Here is an 18,270-nt window from a genome sequence, read left to right as displayed (position 1 = left end):
TTTTTTCTTGCCTGGCTTCTTTTTTTTTTAGAATGGGTGCAAAGAAACCAATAATTTTTTTTGATCATTTTTATAAACTTTAATTGTTTAGGATTTTTTTTGAGCATTTATAGAGTTAACTTTTTATTAATTTTTAAAAATTACGTACTTGTTTTTTAACACGATACCTTTATTAACTTAGATTTTATTATTTTAAGTATTGTTTTGGGGATTTGAATTTTTAATGCCTGTATTTACTGCCTTTTTTTTTTCTTTTGCCACTATCCCCTTAGGGCTTTTAACCCATTTTTGACTTTTTTGTATTTGTTGCCTGCCTGCTTGTTTGGGCTGATTTCGCTTTTTTTGCTGAATATATATATATATTTTTTTACGGGCACAGGTTTTGTTTTATTACCAATTTAGCACAGAGGGTGGGCTTTTTAAGTAGGCCCCTCCCCTTTTTTTTAAACAATATTACTTATAAGGGTTACCAGAGTTATTTTTTGTGAGGCTTGCCACCTGGGCAGAACGCATGGCCAATTGGCGTTTTAATTGTTTAATTTTTTTTTTATGGCAGACACACCGCCTTTGCGGCGTATGCTGAGCACGAATGGTTACATTTTTGATGAGTTTTTGAAGGACTGGTACTTGCTTAGCCAGTGCTTTTAGACGGATGTGTTTTGCTTTTTTTGCCTGGAAGTTTTGCTTTAAGGCCTGCAACTTGTTTTGGGCATAGGCTTGGGTTGCCTCCTGGTTAGTAATTTGCACTTTTAATTGCTTAATTTTTACTACTTGTTGGGTGCACACTGCTTTTTTTTTTAAACTTTTTTTTAGTTTTGACAACATTTGATATCACATGGCTGCTGCAGTTTATATTAATTTTACAGCTGCCCCTAGGTTTTTACTCTTTTGCTTTTTATACTTGGCATACAGGCTTAATAAATTCTGCCAAGAGTGCACACTCTTTTGAAGCTTTACGATGGAACCTCAGGGATTGTATTTTACCTTGGTGAGAGCCCTCTCCAGCTGGGACAGGTCCTCACCCCCCTGTGAAAGGGGCACCAGGGTTTTATTGCCCCTTTTGTAGCTCGGGCATTAGGACCACCAACCTTTTGTGACACCAGCAGGACTTTCATGTTCACGCTGCCTATTTCCCATGCGTTCAGCCTTGACCCCACTGTGAATGCCACCATTGTCCACGACTGTGGGACACCTGAGTCCGCAGTTGAACCTTTTGTTTTTTAAACATGTTGTTACAATTTGTTGGTATCGCTTTTACAATTTTTTTAGTTACTTAAGATTTTACACTGCCCAAGCCGACACTGGGGCTTACAATGTTACCCCACTGGGCCAGAGGGAGGCAGGCTAAGCCTTTTTTTGTATTACTTGGCCTTTACCACCGAGGGTTTATACACCCCAGGCAAAAGCCCCTCCCAGGGGCAGAGCGAGAAACCCTACATTTTTTTTATGTGCAGTTATGCTACGGCTGAGTGTGTATGCACCGAGGATTTTACTAGCGTGGAGAGAGGATTGCTAAGGTTTTTTTATTGCCATTGGGCTGTAACACTAGTGTGCTAAAAACAGAAGTGTAGTCACAGCAGCACAAACAGTGGGAGGAGCTAGCTTCCTAACATACGTATTTAAAGTATTGATGGGATCATACTTAGGGCAACTAGCTCCTCCCACCGTTTGTGCCACCATGGATGCACTTCTATTTTTAGTGCACTAGCTCGATCAGAGCTAGCATGAGTATGTCTCCTCAAGTTGGAATTTACACCTTCCAGCTCTAGTGTAGACATACCCTAATTAGGGGAAGGGGAGGAGGTCCTTGACTGCAGGAAGTGTGCTCGTTTCCCAGCTCCCTCTAAGAAGCAGGAAGACAAGCATGTGGGCTCTACACTGTGTCTCTCACTGTTTGAACTGGTGTCTGCACACTTCCTGAATAAGCCTGCGCTCAGCAGGCAACTACACACTTCAATATTAAGTTAGCTCATAGCTCACACATGAGCAGTGCTGGGACAAGCCAAAAGTAGCTCGCTCCTCAGAACTAAACAAACACATTGACTAACTTTTTATTCATAAATTTTGGGAGACTGACTCTGGTGCCAAACACTTGTATCTCTGGAATGCCCTTACCATGATCACAATTTGTGTAGCTCTACCCTACCATTGTCTATGGATCTCTGTGCAAAAGACTCGATATAAAGATGGTAATTTTAAAAACAGGTAATTTTGGGTGGCCTTGTGTCTCAGGAGCCCCTTGGCCAAAGGAGCCCAAATGTGTACCACAAACTGTACCTCGGGCCTTACAGTGGCATAGAAGTTTTCAAGGCAATCTGGTGAAGAATATCCCAAACAGACAAGGTGGATGAGGTAATATCTTTCATTGGACCAAATTCTGTTGGGGAGGCCTGGTCTACACTACGCGTTTAAACCAATTTGAGCAGCATTACATCGATTTAACGCCACACCCGTCCACACTACGAGGCCCTTTATATCGCTATAAAGGGCTCTTTACATCGGTTTCTGTACTCCTCTCCGATGAGAGGAGTAGCACTAAAATCGATATTACCATATCAGGTTAAGGTTAGTGTGGCTGCAAATCGACGGTATTGGCCTCCGGGCGGTATCCCACAGTGCACCACTGTGATCGCTCTGGACAGCAATCCGAACTCGGATGCACTGGCCAGGTATACAGGAAAAGCCCCGCGAACTTTTGAATTTCATTTCCTGTTTGGCCAGCGTGGAGCTCTGATCAGCACAGGTGACCACACAGAGCTCATCAGCACAGGTAGCAATGCAGTCTCCTGAGAATCGAAAAAGAGCTCCAGCATGGACCACACGGGAGGTACTGGATCTGATGGCTATATGGGGAGAGGATTCAGTGCTAACAGAACTCTGTTCTAAAAGACAAAATGAAAAAATATTTGAAAAACTTTCCAAGGCTATGATGGGAAAAGGCCACACCAGGGACTCAGTGCAGTGCAGAGTGAAAGTTAAGGAGCTCTGACAAGCCTACCAGAAAACCAAAGAAGCAAATGGAAGGTCCGGGTCAGGGCCGAAAACATGCCGCTTCTACGCTGAGCTGCATGCAATTTTAGTGGGCTGCGCCACCACTACCCCACCCCTGTCCATGGATTCCGAGGTGGGGGTTGTAATCTCAGCCATGGCTGAGGATTCTGCGGAGGGGGAAGATGAGGAGGAAGAGGAGGATGACCTTGCAGCGAGCACTCAGCACTCCATTAACCCCAACAGCCAGGAGCTTTTTGTGACCCAGATGGAATTACCCTCCCAGCCCTCCCAAGCCACTAGCTCAGACAGTGAAGCCATGGAAGCGACCTCGGTGAGTGTACCTTTGTAAATATAAAACATGGTTTAAAAGCAAGCGTTTTTTAATGATTGATTTGCCATGAGGGCTTGGGATGCATTCGCGGCCAGTAAAGTTACTGGAAAAGTTTGTTAACATGTCTGGGGATGGAGCGGAAATCCTCCAGACATCTCCATGAAGCGCTCCTGGAGGTACTCAAAAAGCCTTTGCAGAAGGTTTCTGGGCAAGGCAGCCTTGTTCCGTCCACCACGGTAGGACACTTTACCACTCCGTGCATGTAGCAAGTAATCGGGTATCACTGCATGACAAAAGCATAGTTGCGTATGGTCCCGGTGATTGCTGGCATTCAAGAAACATCCGTTCTTTATCTCGCTCTGTTATCCTCAGCAGAGTGATATCGTTCATGGTAACCTGGTTGAAATTCAGCTATTTAATTAAGGCGACAGAGATGGCCATTTTCCTACTGGGCTGTTGCTTAAAAGAAATCCTTCCTTGCACGTAGCCAAGCCGGGGGAGGGAGGAAGGATAGCACTGAGCTTTTTTGCGTTTGGCTAGCAGGAATCTTCCCAGCTACCAGTCACGCGGTGGGGGGAGAAAAGGGGGGTGATTAGCAGTGATCTTCCATGATACCAGCCATGCGGTGGGGGGAGGGGTAAAGCAATCATCCTAGAGAACTGGATGGGGGGGGTTGGCTTCTGCTACTGCATGTTAACAGGAAAGAAGCATCAGAGGGCACTGTGTATATGAAGGCTGGAGAAGCCAAAAGACAATGGCTTACCATGGCCACATGCAAGCTGAATTCTGATGCCCGGACCTGCATCTGTGAGATCTGTAACACCAGAGCCGCAGGCACTCAATATTAAGATGCAAAATGCGACCTTGTAGTGAAATCACATGTGCTATGTGAGGTGAATAGCGTTGTTCACAGTGAAAGAGTATAACCATTGTTCTGTAAAATGTATCTTTTAAAATACTTCTCTCCCTTTTTTCCCTCCCTCATGCAGCTGCACATTTTTCAAGTCTCCCTACTCCATCCTGAAGGCTATCTCAGATAAGGCGGAGGAAGAAGAAGACGCGAGATGAAATGTTCTCGGAAATCATGGAAGTAACCCACAATGAAAGAGCTCATCTGAATGAGTGGAAGGACGTGGTAGCAAAGTACAGGAAAGATGCCAGTGAACGTGAGGATAGGAGGGACCAACGTGAGGCTAGGAGGGACGAACGTGAGGATAGGAGAGACGCTCGAGATGAGAGGTGGCGGCAGGAAGATCAGAGGTGTAGACAGGAAGATCAGTTGTGGTGGGATGCAACGCTGGAGCTGCTGCATGATCAAACTGATATCCTCCGATGTCTGGTGGAGCTTCAGGAAGAGCAGCGGGGTCACAGAGTGCCGCTGCAGCCCCTGTGTAACCACCCTCACCACTCACCATGTTCCATATCTTCCTCACCCAGATGTGTAAGAACACGTGGGGGAAGGCTTTGTGCACCCGCCCACTCCACCCGCATGGACAGTCCAACCAAAAGGCTGTCATTACATTGAAATGTGTTTAATGGCCTTTTCCTTCCCTCCTATCCTCCTCCCAAACCACATCCGGGATACCTTGTCAGTTCTCTGCCTCTTTTTATAATGATTTTTTAATAATGAATACATGATTTTTAAACGATAGTGACTTTATTTCCTTAAGCAAGCTGTAATCAAAGGGGGAGGGTGGGTTGCTTACAGGGAATGACTTTTAATAAAGAATACATCATTTTTAAACAATAGTGACTTTATTTCCTTAAGCAAGCTGTAATCGAATGGGGAGGGTGGGTTGCTTACAGGGAAGGAGTCAATAAAGGGGGGAGTTCATGAAGGGGAAACAAACACAGCAGTCACACCGTACCCTGGCCCATGATGAAACTCGTTTTCAAAGCTTCTCTGATGCGCACTGCTTTGTGGTGTGCTCTTCTAATCGCCCTGGTGTCTGGCTGCACGTAATCAGCAGCCAGGTGATTTGCCTCAGCCTCCCACCCCGCCATAAAGGTCTCCCCCTTACTCTCACAGAGATTGTGGAGCACACAGCAAGCAGCAATAACAAAGGGGACATTGGTTTGGCTGAGGTCTGAGCGAGTCAGTAATGTGCGCCAGCGCGCCTTTAAACGGCCAAATGCACATTCTGCTACCATCCTGCACTTGCTCAGCCTGTAGTTGAACAGCTCCTGACCACTGTCCAGGCTGCCTGTGTATGGCTTCATGAGCCATGGCATCAAGGGGTAGGCTGGGTCACCCAGGATAACTACAGGTATTTCAACATCCCCAACTGTTATTTTCTGGTCTGGGAAGTAATTCCCTTGCTGCAGCAGTTTAAACAGAGCAGTGCTTCTGAAGATGAGAGCGTCATGAACCCTTCCTGGCCATCCCACATGGATGTTGGTGAAACGTCCCTTGTGATCCACCAGTGCTTGCAGCACCATTGAAAAGTACCCCTTGTGGTTTATGTACTGGGTGCTCTGGTGCCAAGATAGGGATATGGGTTCCATCTATCGGCCCCTCCACAGTTAGGGAATCCCATTGCAGCAAAGCCATCCACTATGACCTGCACGTTTCCCAGAGTCACAACCTTTCGTAGCAGCACAGCTTGCTTAATGATTGCTTTGGCTTAATGATTGCTTTGGCTACTTGCAGCACAGCAGCCCCCACAGTAGGTTTTCCCACTCCAAATTGATTCCTGACTGACCGGTACCTGTCTGGTGTTGCAAGCTTCCAGAGGGCTATTGCCACTTGCTTCTCTGCTGTGAGGGCTGCTCTCATCTTGGTATTATGGCGTTTCAGGGCAGGGGAAAGCAAGTAACAAAGTTCTATGAAAGTGCCCTTACGCCTGTGAAAGTTTCGCAGCCACTGGGAATCGTCCCAAACCTGCAAAACTATGCGGTCCCACCAGTCTGTGCTTGTTTCCCGGGCCCAAAATCGGCATTCAATGGTTAGAACCTGCCCCATTACCAGCAGGATCTCCAAAGCGCAGGGGCCCGCGGTTGGAGATAATTCTATGTCCGTGTCCTCATCACTCTCGTCGCCGTGCTGCCGTAGCCGCCGCCTCCTCCTCGCCTGGCTTTGCAGGTCCCGGTTCAGCATAGACTGCACGAGAATGCGCGAGGTGTTTACAACGTCCACGATTGCGGTATTGATCTGAGCAGTGTCCATGCTTGCTGTGCTATGGTGTTTGCACAGTTCACTCAGGAAAAAAGGCAGGAAATGGTTGTCTGCTGCTTTCACAAAGGGAGGGGGGAGGCTGTACCCAGAACCATCCGCAACAATGATTTTTGCCCCATCAGGCACTGGGCTCTCAACCCAGAATTCCAAGGGGAGGGGGAGACTGCGGGAACTATGGGATAGCTACGGGATAGCTACCCACAGTGCAACGCTGCAGAAATCGATGTTAGCCTCGGACCATGGATGCACACCATCGAATTAATGTGGTTAGTGTGGCCACGTGCACTCGACTTTATACAATCTGTTTTACAAAACCGGTTTATGTAAAATTGGAATAATCCCGTAGTGTAGACGTACCCTGAGAGAGACAAGCTTACACAGAGCTCTTCTTGTCTCTCTCACACAGAAGTTGGTCCAATAAAAGATATTACATCACTCACCTTGTCTCTCTAATATTCTGGAACCAACATGGCTACAGCAACACTGCATAGAATATTTCAGTGCATTTTGAAAGAGTGGCTTTAAACAGAACCCTGCTGCAATCTCAATTATGAAGTTACTACTGCTTCCTAATACAATTCATTTTTACAAAAATCTTAAATTACTTTTTACTCCCCTGATAATTAACTACAATTTAAGAACAAATGAGAACTCAGATTCTGTAGACATACATAAGATAAAATAATAAGACACAGAATAACTATCCACAGCTTCTTACCCCTCCTTGCTGTAGAATAGAGTGTAGTTGGTAGGAAGTCCTCCATCTGAACCGGGCTTCCACCAGCAAGTAAAAGTTTCCTTTTCTGGAGAACGACACCTCAGTAGCTCAGGCCTTCCAGGGGGCTGCCCTGTAGAAATGCATAAATTATCTAGTTAATAAACTTAACTGTTATACAATACACTGAATAATATTAATCCTGAATTTACAAATTATTGACAGGTACAGGACAGTCAGACTTAGGTATATTTACTGTACAAGAAAAAACATGTTTTCACTTCTACATCAGTAGAGAAGGAAGGAAGGTCCAGTGGTTAGCGTACTAGAGTAGGCCTTGGGAAATCTGGGTTGAAGTCTGTGTAGCGCAGGGACTTGGTGTGTGACTTTGGGCAAGTCATTTAGTCACTCTGTGCCTCAGTTCCCTGTACGTAAAAATGGGGATAACAGCAGTGCCCTCCCTTGCAGGGATGTTGTGAGGATAAATACATTAAAGTTTGTGAGGAGCTCAGATACTGTGGTAATAGGGACATATGATTTCCTAAGGTAGATATACTCTAGATATGTCTGTCTATCTTCAGATTATTTTATATAGACCACTTTAAAAAAGGACACTTTAGTTCTCTACTCATCGTCCCAAAACTCTGTTAAGAAAAACAAAAAACAAATCAGCAAAAGAAGTCTAGCTGATGAAGCTGCATTGTCTTTCCAAGTGTTTGCTCATGTGTGTCTTCTCCCCAGTGTTGTCCCATCTCTCCTGCAGCCCCAGATCAGGCTGAGTTGCCCTTAAGAGATAAGAAAAAGGAAGCACTTATATGTTCCTTGCTTAGTGACCTCATACATGGTACTTAGAGACCTAAGCTACTTGTCTGATCACAGCCAAAGAAGCTTTATTGTGACCTGTTTGGTGTCTCACTGATGTTATTAGAGACTCAAACAAAAAACTTACAGCAGGACAAAGATTAACACATCAAGTAGCATGATGCTGATTGAAACTCTGCACTAAGTAAGACTGTTGTGATTGTGCACGTGAGGTGGATAATGGTCTCAAGCTATTGAGAATCTTTGTTTTTCAATTCTTGAGATTGGGACCTTTAATTTTCAAAGCTCCAAAGTGCCTAAAACTCAGTTCTGAAAATAGGACTTAGGCTCCTTAGTCACTTGTGAAAATTTTAATCATTGCCAACACTCTCCATATCAAGACATGAAAAATAAAATTAATAAAACAGCAGAGGTGAGTAACAGCAACAGCATGGCTAAGGAGTTTGGTAACAAGATCTGAGGTTTATCGTATTTAGGCCACCAACTAAAACCCACACCAGGTGGTAAAATTGTTACCATATTATGGTGAAATGAGCTGATGATTTCAGTGCAATTCCCAGTTAAGAAATGTCCAAAGCCTGCCATCATAATGTCATTAAATAGCACCTGTAGTTTTCAGTCTCAACAATGAGGTCAAGGACTAATGGACCAGGAAGACTGAACAACTGTGTCATACCTGGATATTATCAGGGTTGCACTGCTGCTCTCTCTTGTACTGTACATTTCCTGTGTATAGAGGACATCAGTATTCAGGGCTCCTACATGGGAACATTTCACAAACACCGTAGTCACTGAGATTTTAAAAGGAAATTAACAGAAGGATTGTCGGCCACTCACCACTGGGGATCTGAATGTAACTTTCTGAGCTCCATTCACTCCATTTTCCATGGTCTAGCATGCAGTGAACCTGTACAATGTATTTCAATCCAGGATGTAATTTAAACACCTTATAATGTGCTTGCTGTCCAACAAAAATAGTCTGGAGAGGAATCAAAAATATAGAAACCATAAGGAACTGGGACATTTTTCTATACAAATCGTGAAGTGAAATCCTGGTTTCATTAAAGTCAATGTGAGTTTTGCCATTGACTTCAGTGGGAGCAGGATTTCACCCACAGACTTTAAAGAATGGGCACTACAAAGAAATAAGGGTGAAATCCTGACCCATGGAAGTCAATGGCAAATCTCCCTTCAATGAGACCAAGATTTCTTCAGAAGTCTAGAATATATGGCTTATTTTAGATTTCTGAGGACCAGTTTAGTTTTCACTCATTCCAATATTAGCAACTCCACTTCAGATGTCAGAGCAAGAGGAATACAGCCCTGCTGCCCACTGAGCCAGCTTTTCACCAAATCTGACTCCATGATGTAAGGAACATATGAAGTGTGATATTTTCCCTAGTATCTCTGAGACAGACACATTCAGGATAGCCACTGCAAGGAAAATCTACTGTATTCTCAGTCTTGTAGTCAGTTTCTCTCTCTTGTATGTAGTTCTTCGGACAACAATGTACATATCTGGAATTCTTACCTTCCCTCCCTCCAAACCACAGAAATACTCTCCTCTTTTTAATGGTCACATTTGGACAGCCTTACTTGGATACCCTGGCCCTGGTCAGACACCACAGTGTACATAATATCAAGATATAAAGTTCAGATATATGAACTAGAGAACAGGGAACATCCACTATGAAAGTTTGCCATTTCCTTACCTCCCACTCTTCCCTTTCTTCAGACTTTAGTCGTAATTCATAATGAAGTATAAGCCAACCAGATCTGACATCAACCAATGGAGGTGGAGACCACTTTGCCCAAAGATACAATATCCCAGCTGATTGTATTATTTGCAGAGATAGGTTCACAGGAGGATCTGGCTGAACTGAACAAACGAAAGATCAAACACTGAAACTTTTAGTTTCTCTTACCAAAGAAGCCTCTTACTATCATCAACTATTTTAACTTATTTGCTTCAGGAAATATCAATGTACATTAAATAAAAAAAGCCAATAAAAAGACAACAGGGGTTTGGAATAGTCCAGTAGCTCTGTGGCTTCCTTTCTCTCTTTTTGTTTGAACTGGCTGTTGACTTGCCATAGTATTGCTCATGTTCCTCTTACACTTTCTGCTGAATTTGTCAGGCTACAGAAACACATACTTACATAAAACTGTACATGTTTCCATAGAATGAAACCATCTGACCTGATAATAGACTGAGTATCTTTATATCAATATAATCTGTACATTCGGTAACACACTGAAAGCAGGATGATGTTAGGAGTGTGGGTCAGAGCCCCTACCTCTGTATCTAGAATACAAGTAAGGTCTGTCCCTCGCTAGTATGTTTCAGAAGAAGGTGCCTAGGGTTACCTCATGGCAGCAGTGAACAATAATTCCTGTGTTGTGAAAGAGACATTGATCTTTGTAACTTTGAGCCAGGACATGTGACTGGGACTAAAAAAAAAATTCAGCCCTCTTGCAAGCACTTTTGCGTATCATACCTTTAAAACAGTAACTAACAGAAACATTTACCCCCCAGAGACATAGTACTAGTTATGAAACACAAGTCAGGAAGAACCTGATTTAGCTTTTAAAATCCTGACTGAGTTTTCGGAGCTAGCAGCTAGAAAAATATTTTTACATTTGTAAATGGAGCAAAATTTGATCTGGAAAACACTGAGATAAAATAACATAGCCTGATATATTTAGAATCTGAATTGTTATGGAATTGCATTAACTGTTAGCAAACCATTGGGAAAACATGAGCTAATTTTAATTAAACCTGGTGCCAATTTATCAGTCAAAATTAATAAGGTTTATTTATTTATAAATAATACACAGATCATACGGTTTTAGACACATACATATTTAAAATGAATGCACATGATCTGCTGATCAATGCCATTCTTACAAGGCTCCCTCACCATCAAATTAAGACGTTTCACAATCAGCAGTTTCAGGATAACGTTTCAGAAACAAGATGGCATAGTTCTGAACTTTAAGTGTTAAGTACTACATTTAAGAAGGAAAAATAAAAAGCACAAAATGTGGAATAACTAGCTAAGCAGCTGTACTTCAGAAAAGGATTTGGGGGTTATAGTGGATTGCACACTGAATATGAGCCAACAGTGTGATGCAGTTGCGAAAAAGACAAATAGCATGGTGATGTGTATTAACAGGTGTTGTATGCAAGTCATGGGAGGAAATTGTGCCATTCTACTCAGCGCTGGTGGGGCTTCAGCTGAAGTACTGTGTCTAGTTTTGGGCACCACACTCTAAGAAGGATATGAACAAACTGGAGAGAGTCCAGAGAAGAGCAACAAAATTGATAAGAGCTTTAGAAAACGTCCTATGAGGAAAAGTTGAAAGAAATGGGCACTTTTAGTCTAGTGACAAGACGCTTTAAGTGGGACATGATAGCAATCTTCAAATATGTAAAAGATTGTTATAAAGAAGACAGTTCTCTGTGTCCATCAAGGGTAAGACAAGAAGTAATTGGCTTAGTTTGCCGCAAGGGAAATTTAGGATGGATATTAGGAAAAATACTTTCTAAGGATCGTTGAGAACGTGAACAGATTACTAAGGAAGTTGTGGAATCCCCATTTTTGGAGTTTGATACAACCATCTGTCAGGGGTGGTCTATGTATACTTGGCCTTGCCTCAGCAAAGAAAGATGGGTTAGATGACTTCTCAAGATCCCTTCCAACCCTATCTTTCTATGATTTCTCTGATTCTATGATTCCCAGGTCCTGCCTACCTCCACTTTATTTTCTGTTTTTCCCCCCTTACCTATGGAAGTCACGTCCACATAATGAGGGTTAGAGATGTTACTTCCCACCTCATTAGTTGCCTTTACAGAAATGTTATAAGATGTCCAGAGATTGGTGTGCTTTTTGTCAAAGTAACAGGTATTGGGACCTGCAGTTCTGTAATCTGGACATTCATAAATTTGTTCTTTTCTGAAATTAAAAAATGAAAAACGATCAGTTATCAGGAAATTAAGTAAAGCATTTGATTTATTAATAGTGGCCACAGTTCAGCAAAACACTTTAACAGACGTTTAACTTTAAGCATGTATGTACTCCTGTCACAGCACAGCACTTAAGTACATGCTCAAGTCCCATTAATTTAACTGCTTTGCTGAACTGGAGCTATCTTTACTAGAACTACGCAGGGCTAGAACTTGTCCTCTGTTCTTTTAGAACTAGTATTTATATAGGTCATAACTAAATGTATGCTATTAAAATGGAGGAGTAGATGGTTTGCCTGACATGGAACCATAAAACAGAACATTATAGAGAACAGCAAAACAGTTCTAAAATGTTTAAGAACAAGAAGTTAGAGGCAAATCAAAGATAGTCACTTGGGTTGAAGCAGAGGTGAAAATAAGACAGTCCAATCCGGCCCAGCATATCAGCAAGAGCCAGTATGCCGTGCCAGACAGGACTGGCTTCCCCAGGCTCACAATTTAAAGGGCCTGGGGCTCCCTGAAGCAGCTGAGCCCAGGGCCCTTTAAATTGCCTCCTAAGCCCCGCTGCCGGAGCCCTGGGGTAGCAGCAGCAGGGCTCCGTCGGCGATTTAAAGGGCCCAGAGCTCTGCTGTGGTAGTGGCGGCCAGAGCCCCACACCCTTTAAATTGCCCCTGAGCTCCCAGCCATGTCTGCAGCTGGTAGCTCAGGGATGATTTAAAGGCCCCAGGGCTCCCAGCCGCAGCCAAAGCCCCGGGGCCTTTAAATCTTGATTTAAAAAATCCCCGACTCCTCCGGTTGAGGCCACGCCTCTGCTCAGGACTCTGGCGTACTGATAAGTCCTTTAATTTACTTTCACCCCTGGTTTGAAGACAGCATGTTGTCAGGAGGAACCTGGAGGAGTGGCAAGAGTGGCAGACGCACGGAACCCTGAGCCCCTCCCCTTCCCTCAAGGACTGCAGGGACACGGCTCCAGCTGCTTCCTGGAATGGAGCCTGCCCTGGCCCCGGTGTGCACCGCTGCCACCCTGGAGCCACTCTAGATAAGTGGCGCCAGGCTGGAGCTCACACTCTGAACCCCTCCTGCACCGCAACTCCCTGCCCTGAGCCCCCTGCTTCACCCCTCCTGCACTTCCTGCCCTGAGACACCTGCTGCACCCTGCACCCCGACCCCGTGCCTCACCCTCTTGCACCCCACACACCAACTCCCTGCCTTGAGCCCCCTGCTGGACTCTGCACACCTCCTGCACCTCAACTCCCTGCCTTGAGCCCCCTGCTGGACTCTGCACACCTCCTGCACCTCAACTCCCTGCCCTGAGCCCCCTGCTGCATCCCGTACCCCTCCTGCACTCCCTGCCCTGAGCCACTGCTGCACCCTGCACCCCGACCCCATGCCACACCCCTCACCCTCTTGCACTTCACACAACTCCCTGCCCTGAGCCCCCTGCCGCACCCTGCACCCCTCCTGCACTCTGTGTCCTGAGCCCCTGCCACACCATGCATCCTTTCTGCACCCCCTTGGGCAGCGTTGGGGTGGGGATTTTGGGGAAAGGGTTGGAATGGGTCAGGGAAGGGGTAGGAAGAGGCAGGGCCTAATGGAAGGGGTGGAGTGGGGGTGGGGCCAGAGGTAGCGAGGGGTGTGTGTCAGTGATACAGACCTGGGGTCAATGCACTAGTCCTCATGTGGCCCTCATGGTCATTTGAGTTTGAGACCCCTGGCTTAGAGAAACACCCTTTTGAAAAACAGATTCTGTCTCTCTTTGGTCAGGTGGACTAACTACAGCTCTCCCAGCCATGTGCGTAGACCAAGGGAATGTCTGCCCTCTCCCCAGAGACAGATTTCTGTGTAGAGAGTTCATTCAAAGTCAATGAAACAGCAGAAGCAACCTCATTGTTTCTCCAGGGTAGAGCTATTCAATGTTGATGGCCCTTGATGGGTTTGTAACAGCTTTCCAAATACAGGTTCCCCACTAATTGTCAAGTTCCAGCTACCAAAAGGAATGCTCAAAGCCATACTAAAGATTACATTCAAAATAGAGTTTGAAATAGAAGTATTCATAAAACAAAAACGAAATCCACAAATCAACATGGACATATTTGCAGGTGACTGTTGAGCCTTTGTCCTGGTGCACCTTGCTTGGGGAGAGCATCCCTCCTGAAAGGGGCATGATCCTTGCCTTTATATTGTGGGGGAGGGATAACTCAGTGGTTTGAGCATTGACCTGCTAAACCCAGGGTTGTGAGCTCAATTCTTGAGGGGGCCATTTAGGGAACTGGGGTAAAAATCTGTCTGGGGATTGGTCCTGCTTTGAGCAGGGGGTTGGACTAGATGACCTCCTGAGGTCCCTTCTAACTCTGATAGTCTCTTATTCTGTCACAACACCTTCGTCATCTGATAATTACCTGCAATTTAAAGACAAGTGAGAGTTTGGGGTCTGTAAATTATATATGAAGCAAAGTAATAATCTACAGAATAACTATCCACAGCTTCTCACCCTTCCTTGTTGTAGAGCAGAGTGTAGTTGGTAGGAAGTCCACTATCTGAGCCAGGCTTCCACCAGCAAGTAAAGGTTTCCATTTCTGGAGAACGACATTTCAAAACTTCAGGCTTTCCAGGTGGTGACTGCTCTGGGGAAGTGCATAAATCAACCTAGTTAATAAGCTTTACAAATATTACACATTTAGGTAGTACTGATGGTGAGGGGGAGATGATAGATTCCATGGACTGGATATAGTACACTGTGTAAAGGCTAAACCTGAATGTGTGAATTACTACTACATAGAATCCAATAGTATTTAAAAACGTCTTGTTAAAATGAATAACACATTGGTCAATAATCTCTAAGAAAAAAGTGTGTTCAAATTTGCATACACTTGCCTTCTCCTTCTAAGCTTATTTATTACTTTAGTAAAGGTCCATGCCACTTTTTCATTAATGTTGCTATTCACATTTTCATGGTGACAAGTCCCAAGAAGAATGAAGGGGAAGGGACAGGTGTCTGTCAATACTATCTCTAAGGGTATGTCTACTCAGCAACTAGACACCCTGGGACTCTGCAAGGTGGGAGGGTCCCAGAGCTTGGGCTCCACGCCAAGCCTGGAACTCTACACAGCAATGTGAAACAGCCACACAGCCCAAGCCCCAGAAGCCCAAAGCAGCTGGCATGGGCCTACTACAGGTTTTTCTTTGCTGTGTAGACATACCCTAAGTTATCACTTACTGACCCTAAAACTTTCACAAGAGTAAATCAAGCAATTTTCAAAATCTCTGTATAGGAGTTCTTAAGCGAATTGGTCATTTGAAGTTGTGTAGGTTCCAATGAGGATCAAGATAGCCAGGATTTATCTTCAGAATTTTCTAAACAAACTGCTTTCAGGAAAATAATGTGCTGTATAGTTTTCTACTTACCATTCAAACACTCTATGTTCAGAAAAAGCAGCAAAATAAATCTAACTGATGATGCCAAGTTTTGCTTCATGTTGTTTACCTACTCCTCCAGTGGGAAAAGTAGGATTAGAGGACAGCTGAAAAATATGACAATGTGCAACATTTAATAATAGTGTTTGGCATGTGTGTGTATATCATTATGTGTTCAAAGCACTTTGCAAACTTGAGCTAATTAATCCTCACCACACCTCTGTAATCCAATAAGAGTTATAGTCCCTAATTTTCCAGATAGGGAAGATGAATCACAGAAAGGCTAAGTATCCTACTCAAGGTCATTCAGCCAATCGTTAGCAGCACCACAATTAGAATTCACAGCATGGCCTGTTCTTGTGATTTGCTCGTGCGTCTATAATATTTGGTGCCTTTTTAAAGAGCCAGCTCTCAGATTCATGCAATTGCATGTGAATCTCAGCTTTCACTTGAAAAGTAATTAAGTTGTGGTTGCAGAGAACAGCTTGAGAACATGACTCAACCGAACCCTAAAGGCTCAAAAACTGGAAGGCAAATAAAAAGAACCCATCATTATTATTTTTTTAAACTTGCATGATTTTTGAGCCAATCTCATGATTCTGAGGGGCCTAACTCATGATTATTGAGCTGTTGGATTTGGCAATACTGAATTCAGTTGTCCCTCAGTTGCCATCCGCCAAATGTAACTCACTCTTTCTGTTGCATTCAATTTTGCAGTAAATCTAAATGACAAAGCAAGACGTTTCACTCCATATTCTTTATGAAAATATGCTCATGATATGAATGACATAACTGAGATGTACTTTACGCAAGATAGGTCTTGTAAGATATCATTGGAAAGGTTATAATTTACTGAATGTGATTATCCAATTTGTATGCTTGTATCATTTCTGTATCTGAAGTTAGGAATATTGACTATGTATCTGTATTTCAACTATGCTACTTTGCTAACACTGCTAACACTTCAGGTACAACAATGGAAAAGCCAGACAGGGCTGATAACCCATCAGCAAGGACAATGGACTGTGAAAAGTCTTGGCCTTCCTGCGGACCCTCCATACTGCCACTAACTCATTGACACTGTGATACTACAGAGTCAGGTGGTCTTGGCACCTGATACTGAACATTACCTGGGACTTTTTGTAACTTTCCACTGGAACAGAAGTGGGGGTCAAGTTTGGGGAAAAAAAGGATTCCCACCATATGTAAATCCTATTTAAGGGTGGGGAGGAAGGCAAATGGGACTCCTTTTCTTCATGGCCTGTCTGCCCAAGAAGAAAGAATGCTAAAGCCACCTGAAGGGAAGGCAAGTGGGGAGTCCAGACTGAGACAGGGGTCCAGTCTGAAAAGAAAAATAACGAACTCTGAACCATAGAAACTTTGCAACCCGCCTAAAATAACATTTAGGGTGAGAATTTACATTTTGTAACCTGTTTCTTAAGTATATTGAGCTTAGCTTGTGCATTTTGCTTTACCTGGTCAGTAATCTGCTTTGTTCTGTCTGTTATCAATTATAGTCACTTAAAATTCACCTTTGGTAGTTAAACTTATTGCTTGTTTATAATATAACCCAGTTTATGTAATTTCTAACTGGGAATGGGGGAGGCAAGCAGTTGTGCATATCTCCCTCCACATTGAGGGAGAGGGAGAATTTCATAAAACCTTTGGGTTTGTACCCCTTAAAGGGAATGGGCACCAGAGTGTTGGGGAGAGCCCCTAAGGCTGAATCTTTCCAGAGCAGATCTGTCTCTCTGTGCAGCTGGGTGTGGCCCTGCCTGTGTGCTTGGCTGGAAGAGGTTTGTGAGCCTAGCCCAGCAAGGCCAGGTAAAGGGAACCTAGGCTGGCAGAATAGGCTGATTGAGCAGGGGAGGCTCAGTTAAACCCAAGCATATCAGATGACACCCCAAAGGGCCCAAATCCCTCACAAAGACAAAAGAAACAATGGAAAACATAATACGGCTTCATGGTTAACTTACCAGATGGAAATGATAGATGGGGGCTGATTCTTCTCTTGTTTACACCAGTGTATATCAGGAGCAACCTCATTAAAGTCAGCAGAATTACACTGGTGTAAGCAGGAGGACAACCAGCCCCACAGCTCTGAAGGAATAGTTCCTATTTGTGAAGTTCATTCATACCCCTACATATCCTCAGAACGCAGGTTACAGTGCACACAGATTGGGAATCACTGGTACTGTTAAGCCTACTTGGTTAAACTGTAACTTTCATGAAGAAAAGAGAAAGAGGAACCTCAACTAAACCTGTTCCTCTTGGTATAATTGGTTCATAACATGAGATGTTGCCTAGAGTAGGATTTCCAGGCTCCACCTGGACAACTGCACCCCCAACTATCATCCAAAGGGAGATTTGCAATGTCTCTTCAGTCTCACCTCCCCACTTCTGCTGAGTAGATCTGGCAGGAAATTGGGCTCTCATGACCCCCATCTGTGCCTCACAACAAAGGAGATGATTTGACTTGTTTGCACAGGAAATATACTTGTTGTTTATCAGCTTATTCCATTTCTACTATGTAATTACTTTCCATATCAAGAAACACGTTACAAATTACAGATACGTGAATCTTCTTAAATGCATATTTAAATTAAAAATCAGTTATATCCATAATGACTTTAGCATGTGTTTACTAGCAATGCATACTATGTACTGTTCCAAAGCAAATTGTCATCTACATTTTCAGAAATTTTTTTAGCTGTCACCTGTGAATTTGCATGCCCGGTTTCATGCACACAACCAAATGAGCCTGCAAAATTGGATGCATACTGGTTTTAGTCACATAATTTTTTGTGCACAAATACTGTTTATCGGCTGGGCACTAAGTTTACATATAAACACAA

The 18,270-nt window shown here is 43.8% G+C and overlaps 1 protein-coding gene across 8 annotated transcripts in view; it reads right to left on the bottom strand.

Annotated features, from left to right (window-relative positions):
* The window catches only part of PRLR (prolactin receptor), a 253,697-nt gene that overhangs the window by 14,729 nt on the left and 220,698 nt on the right, over positions 1 to 18,270 (bottom strand). For 4 of the 8 annotated variants that reach the window (XM_030567215.1, XM_030567212.1, XM_030567214.1 and 1 more), the window contains 6 exons: positions 15,407 to 15,522; positions 14,493 to 14,625; positions 11,821 to 11,990; positions 9,747 to 9,913; positions 8,872 to 9,013; positions 7,216 to 7,345 (listed from right to left, as the gene is read on the bottom strand). In XM_030567215.1, coding sequence (XP_030423075.1) covers positions 7,216 to 7,345; positions 8,872 to 9,013; positions 9,747 to 9,913; positions 11,821 to 11,990; positions 14,493 to 14,625; positions 15,407 to 15,476 — 812 coding nt within the window. In that variant the 5' untranslated portion in view covers positions 15,477 to 15,522. Of the gene's footprint in view, positions 1 to 7,215; positions 7,346 to 7,688; positions 7,998 to 8,710; positions 8,793 to 8,871; positions 9,014 to 9,746; positions 9,914 to 11,820; positions 11,991 to 14,492; positions 14,626 to 15,406; positions 15,523 to 18,270 lie in introns of those variants that run through there. The other 4 variants (XM_030567218.1, XM_030567217.1, XM_030567216.1 and 1 more) reach the window with 4 other exon arrangements.

The sequence above is a fragment of the Gopherus evgoodei genome, chromosome 6, assembly GCF_007399415.2.
Source record: "Gopherus evgoodei ecotype Sinaloan lineage chromosome 6, rGopEvg1_v1.p, whole genome shotgun sequence".
Classification (NCBI taxonomy): domain Eukaryota; kingdom Metazoa; phylum Chordata; order Testudines; family Testudinidae; genus Gopherus; species Gopherus evgoodei.
Note: the sequence above shows the minus strand (reverse complement) of the source record. Positions and strands in the feature narration are given on the sequence as shown.